This window comes from Monoraphidium neglectum (assembly GCF_000611645.1).
Source record: "Monoraphidium neglectum strain SAG 48.87 unplaced genomic scaffold scaffold02758, whole genome shotgun sequence".
Taxonomy (NCBI): domain Eukaryota; kingdom Viridiplantae; phylum Chlorophyta; class Chlorophyceae; order Sphaeropleales; family Selenastraceae; genus Monoraphidium; species Monoraphidium neglectum.
Window position 1 is genome coordinate 1,078 of NW_014010870.1, and position 7,125 is coordinate 8,202.

Genomic DNA, 7,125 nt, shown 5'->3' on the forward strand with positions numbered 1-7,125 from the left:
GGCACGTGTCATTACATGTCAGTCCAGCAAAGCATGGCACGCCCTCCCCCCTGGCGGGGCGGCAGGTGAGGTTGGCGGGGCATCAAGGAACATTATCAACGAGCCTCCTCCCCAACGTCCCTGTTGGGGGCCAGAGGTTGCGTTTCAGGTGGAGTTTCCATGTGCCCGTCGCTTGCAACCGCCCATGCAACTACCCCAGGGTCTGTCGAGCTTCCTCAAGCTCACAGAAACGCCCCTGCAGCAACAGCGACAGCACCAAACAGCAGGCACGTAAGGGGCGTCACCCGCACAGACGGATGTCATCCGGACACCTCGCCGGTGCCCGCGGGCGCCCGCCGCCGTAGGGGTGTCCGCGGTCCTGCACCTGACGGAATCACCTACCCCGAAATTCTGGCCGATTTGTTTGACCGGCTGCCGTCTACTCTGTGCGACAGGCTGCCGGCTCACGAGCAATGTGTGACTGTGGGCGACGTGCTCAGCCGCGGCTGGCAGCCAGGGCGTGAGGCAGCGTGCAGCCAAGAAATTGACGGCTGCACATTCAAAGAAGAATGGGCTGTAGAGATTGAAACATAGTGCTTGTCAACGGAGAATTGAATGGCTGACTAAATCATCCCCGCGCTCAATCAGCAATACCGGCAACGGCGAGCCCAAGCTGCTTTTAGTCCTGACAATGTGCAACGCTGACCGTGCTGCTGCTGCCGCCGCTGGCGGCGTCGCTGCCCGTAGCTGCTGCACGGGGCCCGAGGCAGAGCGTGTCGCCGGGACGCAGCACTCCGGCAACAGAGCAGAGGCCCGGGTGGCTCCGTGGCGAGGGCGCCTCGTCAACCCGCCCGTACCCATAGATGTACACCGATGTATCTCTCAGTGGGCCGGATGCTGCTGCGGGGTGCGTATGGCATGGCATGTGTTTGCAGGTCAGCCCGATGGGAGTTGGCGGGATGCTACGAAATGGCGGTGTGCAGGGCAGGCCGGAAAAGCCTGCATTTTGCAACACCACCATGCTTTCAGCCCGAGCCTCAGAACTCTTGATCCCCACATGATACATCCAGAACTCAGCGTTGAATATGTATGCCTGCCCCACCCCACCTGCGGCCGCTATCTCGTCAAATCCCGCGTGTTCTGCTGTGCCCTGTCCCCGCGCGTCAACGAGCACCACCGGCGCCGCCGCCAGCTGCGACAGGAGCTCCTCGCAGTACCCTGAGTCAGACTATTGGGCGCAGAGAAGGAATCCAATGCTATATTGCTGGCCACCACACCGTTTCTGGTTGAACTTAACAGCAAGGATTGACTCGATTAACGTGTCTGCACTCTGCAGAACCCGCCATCGCAGCCGCGGTGCACGTCAATCACACGGCACCATCCTCCCCTCCGAGGTTCCCAGACACCCCAGCCCAACGCCCACCGTCCAGCCGAGCACGGGCACGCCATGGCGTGTGATCAGCAGCCCAAACGCCAGCTCCGAGTGCCGCGCCCGCAGCGGCGCCACCGCCAGCCCCCAGGCGCCCAGATCCGCTGACCGTCCCTCTTCCAGGTCCACGAAGTGCCCAAAATGCTGGAGGGGCAGCCCCGTGGACGACAGCTCAGCCAGGCGGTGTTCTTTCAGCCGCTGCATGACGCGGCCCTCCGCCAGGACTGTCATCGGGCCGCGTTCGCTCGGGGCCGGGTCGCCCTCGCTCTGCGCACCGCTGCCGCTGCTCTCACTTCGACGCGCCGCCTCAACGGCCAGCACCACTGGCAGCTCGCCTGTTGCGAGCGGTAGCAGCGGTGAAAACAGGGGGCGGGGCGGCGCGCGGGAGCACCAGGTACCAAGGTGTGCGGTTTGTTTGTCGGTGATGCACAACGTTTGGTGATGTTGTGGTTGGTGGTCGTGGGATTTGGGGTGGGGGTGATGATGGTGGTGGCGGCCAGCTCCTAACAATGCACTCCCCCCCGGTATGCACCCCTGATCTGGTCGCATCTGCGCATTATCCAGCCTTGGAAAGCACTCACCTGCATGGTCGGTGTGGTTGTGGGAGACGTAAACGCGGCGCGGTAGGTGGCGGTGATGGCGCAGCACCGCTGCTGTGACGCCGAGCCCCTGCAGTGGGCGTTCGAGCGACATTGGCATGCAGGGGCGTTCAAAGGCAGCGCTGTGCTGCGCAGATAGGCTAATGGGAAAGAGACTCGATATTTCGATGTGCAATTACAGGCCTGGGAGCTGCCGACAGCTCCCTGGCCACTGCCATGTTTGCCTGATGGTGGATTGGGCCCTCACCAAATCAAGCAGCAGCGCCGGCGCTCCATCCACTTGCAAGAGGAAGGCGGAGCTGCACTCGGCGTCGTAGGTCGACGTTTTCCCTGCACCTACGCCGAGCGTTAGCAGGCTCAGGATGCCGCTGCCCCTCGGCGCTGCCGTCGCCGCATCGGTGCCGTCGCCGCGGCTGACCGCCGGGACGCTGACCGGCGAGGCGGCGGACAAATTTGCTTCCATGGCCTGGCAGTGCAGTAATTAACATCATCCAGCAAGCTAGTGAGATCTTTCAGACAGGCATGAGGGACCGGCGGGTGCCCAGCTGAGACCCAAGATCACACACAGTGTGCTTCAAATTCAATTTGTCGATCAAGTGCGTACATGAATGCACCACAGTGTCATCTACAATTCTTGACAATGGATGCTTGATGCGCGCTGTTTATTCTGTATGATCCGCGGACTTCGTCCTGGCGCAGCGCTGGACAATAGCGGGACCTGGAGTAGGCCAGCTATGACGCCGGTCATCACGCCGCGCGCTGATACGCGTGTGTACAAGGCGTTCACGTGCGCTGTTCAGCCGCGACTACAGTACTGGGGGCGGTTGCTGCATGGTCTCGTGCATTTACTTCCTCCTTAGCATGCAGCTAGCGCCAGGCCATCCAATTGCGCTCGCTCGCGCTGTAGCAGTTGGCAGTCCCCCATGGCGTTCATCTCCACACTCCATGCGCAGGCTCGACAACGGTCTACGCGCAGTGGTGATCCAGGACAAAGATGTGGCGATCGCCGCGGCCTGCGCCAATGTGCAGGTGCATAGGCCACAGTATGCTTGCCGCCGGGCTCGTACCTGTGCCACATCGCGCCAGCCGTGGCGGCGTGCAGGCCCCGCCGGCCGCCGCCGGCCGCACACACACACGCACGCGCGCACACACACACACACACACACACACACACACACACGCACGCACGCGCGCACACACACACACACACACACACACACACACACACACACACACACGCACGCACTCACGCACGCGTGCGCGTGCGCGTGCTGATGCCCTCCCTCCTACTAGGAGTCGCTGTCGCTGTCGCACGCGGCCGCGATCGCGCTGGAGGCCCTCTTCAGTGCAGCGGCAGAGGCGGCAGTGGCAGGGGAAGCATCAGGGGCGGCCGACGGAGCGCACGTGTGAAGTAACCCCTCGTCAAGCCTTGGGCCCATCGTGTGAGGGACGGCAGGTGGCCGACCGGCTTGGCTGCTGCAGGCGCTGGCAGGTTTTGTAGAGTCCGAAACCAAAGCAGGGAAAGCAGTTAAACACAGGTTACACCATGCGTTTTTGCAGGAGGGGACGAGATCATAACCGCACACTCAAACAGTTCGGGAAACAGGGAGGCGGCCAAAAAAGCCACCGGCGGCGCCGGTGGGAGGAGGGACGGGAGGTTGCAAGGCTGGTGCAAAGCCGAGCCACGGCGCGACGCCCGTGCGCCAGCCGCGCTTGAGCTTGAGGTGATTGCGACACAGCAAACACGGGACGAGCAAACAGGCGCGTGAGCGGGCACGCAGGGCCACGCGCGGCGTGCGCGCCCCACGCCTTGCGGAGCGCATGCCAACGGCGGCCGCGCGGGCGGCTGCCGGGCGGCCACGAGGCGATGCGAGGTGGGTGGCCCAGCCGCAATGGTTGGTCCCCACGCCAGCCGGTGGCAGCTGGCAGAGCTGCAAGCAGGCCCAAGCCATGCCAGCGCGCGCGCAGCGGGGTGCTAGGGTACGAGCGTTGATACAAACGACAGCAGCAACGGCGAGCGTGTCGCTTTCGGCCACGAACCTGCCCAAAAAACCTTAGCAAACGACGTTCTTCTTGTTGTGATGATGGTGGTGCGGTCGAGATCCAAAATGTGAACATGATACAGTCCTGATGCAGCCGCCAAAGACCCAAGAAATTCGTTTCGTCGGGCCGCCAGCGCCAACGCGCGAGCCGGACGCGGGTCCCGGCAGGGGTGCTCGGGACGGCCGCGGCGGCGTGCGCGCGCCCCGCGGCCAACGGTCTGTGGGCCGCGGGGCCATGCGTCGTCAAGGGGTGCGCATAGACGGCCTGCGCGGTGATGTGGGCGCCGCGGTCCCCGCGGGGTGGTGATGTCACAAGCAGCCCACCGGCCTGAAGGAAGTGGGCCGTCGCCTCGCATGCATGCACATGCGGCCTTGCCTCTGCGCTAGGTGCGTTTGTTTATGATACATCGCCAAGAGAGGGTTTGAGGGACCACGGCCCTTCCTTTTCTGGAGAATGTGCAGTTGCGACGACAGTTTGCGCGGAGCCGCCCTCCTCCGCTGAGCGCGACAGTCACCAACCCCGCGCGCAAGGGGCGCTGCAGGGGGCTCGCTGCCGCACGGCAGCGGCGCGAGGGGCCGGGGCGGGATGGGTGCCAGCCAGGGCCCTGGGTTCCAAACCCGGAAGTTCGGCGGAGAGGGTTAGCGAGCTGGAAGCCTCAGCCCTGCTGGCCTGCCAACCTCGTTTGCGCCCGCAGCTTCACAGGGTTGCGGCCAGAGTTGCAGAACTGGCACTGGGGGACGAAACATCCCCTTTCCCCCTGCCGCCGGCCGGGTGGCGAGCCCTACGCCGGCCCCGGCCCCGGCGCAGGGGCGAGCGGCTTTCGCGGCCTAGGAAGCTGGAATATGTACAGTGAGCGTGGCGGGTTTCGCGCCGCGCACGCGTGCGTGTGAGTGCATAGGGGGACGCTAACGACACGTGGGAACGGTGGGATTGGGGTGCAGCAAAACAGATGACTCGACAGGTGCCACGCAACTCATTCCAAGACGACGGTAAGCTGGGGTTTGACTGACTTCCGTTAAGCCCACACAAGATTGACTGCGAACTGCCGCGGCTCACGGGCAGCAGCCCAGAGCGCCTGCGCGTTTTGCAGTCTGTTCGCGCGTGGGAGGGGCGGGCCTTGGTATGTGATTTCGAGGCGTCGTTGAGAGGGGTATGAGACCAAGCCCATGCTTGCCTGCCCGCCGAGGAGCGGCAGGGCGCGGCTGTCTCCACGCGCGCGCAGCCACGGCTGCGGCGGGCGCGGCAGGCGCGGCAGGCGCGGCAGGCGCGGCAGGCGCGGCAGGAGCGGCAGGCGCGGCAGGCGCGGGGCGACTATGCCGCGGACCTGCGGCCGTAAGCAGAGCTCGTTGGGCCAAACGGTGGTGCACGAAATCAGGGTCGAGGCGGAGAGGGCGGAAGCGCCGCAGGCCGGCATCCCATGGTGTTCGCTGATCATGCGCGCAGTGCCGGGCGCGAGCGCGCGCCACTAGAAGGCGAGCACACCTCAGCGCCGCGCGGCCAGGCGCAGGCGGCCTTCGCCCGCCAGCGCGCCGCCGCAGAGAGACGGCGGCCCCACAGCAGGCCGCGCAAGCCCAGGGCGCGGGCGGCGCCGCGCTCGACGCACGCACGCCGCGAGGCGGGCGCCGAGACCGGAGGGGCTCGCGGAGAGGTGGGCTACCCTATACCGATGCTCTCTTATCGACGCTCTACGGCTCGTGATGTGTGGTGTAGGTGAAGTGTGCAAACGCGCAGGGCAAAGGGGGGCGGCCGCACAGGCAAGCAAGCGGGCAGCCGCGCGCTCAAATGCCTGACCCCGGGCCCGAGGAGAAAGCACGTGGCAAAGGGAGTCAGCCACGCCACCGCCCGCCGCGCCGTGCAGGTGCGTTTGGCGCGCCGCGGCGGCCGCCCAGCCCAAGAGCGCGGCGCGAGTGCCGTGTGGTCACCCTCTCTGAGCTTGTCGTCTTTATTCTTCTGAGCGTGTTCGCAGGGGCACGGGCCGCTTCGTGCTGGCCCGCACCTGCCAGCAGGCGAGGCCTCGGCGGGCTCGCCCGCCCGCCGCATGCGCTGATACGTGCCCCAGCGGAGCTGCGGCCGCGCCATGCGCGGCGAGGGGCCGCCCAGCAGATCAGGACGGGTCAAATCATACAGGTCAGATCGCGTCGTCCCGTTCCTTCCAGATCAGAGCAGCAGCTGGCCGCCGTTGTCCAGCACAAAGTCCTCCAGGGCCAGCAGCTCGTCGATGAGGCGGCCCATGCACGCCAGATAGACACGCTCGTCGGATCCGGCCGCGCCGCCGCCGGCGGTAGCGTCCGCAGTGCCACCGTCAGCCGCCGCCGCCGCCGCCGCCGCCGCCGCCGCCGCCGCCGCCGCGCGCTCCGCCTCCGCGGCGGCCGCCGCGTGCATCCGCTCGAGCGGCGACCGCGCCGCGGCCTGCCGCGACGCGACGCCCGCGATCTGCGCCGCCGTCAGCCCGGCCGCGGCCGCCTTCTGCAGCAGCATCGTGCACACGCGCAGCACGCGCACGCACTCGGGCCGCACGGCGAGCCCGTGCGCGGCGAGCACGGCGGCGTCGCGGGCGGCGTCGAGCGACGCGATGTACTCGAGCGTCGCGGCGTCAAACGGCACGTCGGCCTGCGGCCACCACTGCCACTCGAAGCTCAAATCCTCAAAACAGTCCGGCAGGCAGCCGCCGTGGTCGATCGGCACGAGCTCCCACGCCCCGCCGGCCCCGCGGCGCGCGAGGATGTTGGCGCCGTTCCTGTCGGTGTTCCCGAGGCGCAGATCGAGCACCGCGATCTTGTGAACCTCGCACGGCGGGAAGTCGCTGACGCCGCGCTCCTCGCAGTCTGAGTCAGCGTGGACGTACTGCTGCAGGCTGCCAACCTTGGACTTCGCCGCGCCGCCGCCGCCGCCGCCGGCCTCGAGCTGCACCATCGCCGTCGCAGGGACACCGGCGAAGCGGCCGTGGTCGAGGATGTAGGCAGCCACCTCCCGCACCGCGCCCTCGCCGGGCCGCAGGCCGCGGCGGAGGCCCTCCGGCGGCGCCGCGGCGGCGCCGGCGACGACCGCGCCCTCGCCGCCCGCGGCCGCCACAGC

At 66.8% G+C, this 7,125-nt stretch overlaps 1 protein-coding gene across 1 annotated transcript; it reads right to left on the reverse strand.

The window, feature by feature from the left end:
- Positions 1–6,207: 6,207 nt before the first annotated feature.
- Positions 6,208–7,101, reverse strand: MNEG_11469 (hypothetical protein; the record flags this gene model as incomplete). Its single annotated transcript, XM_014040059.1, has 1 exon — positions 6,208–7,101. A coding segment is annotated over one exon (894 nt), but the record flags the coding sequence as incomplete, so codon positions are not given.
- Between the last annotated feature and the right edge of the window lie 24 nt (positions 7,102–7,125).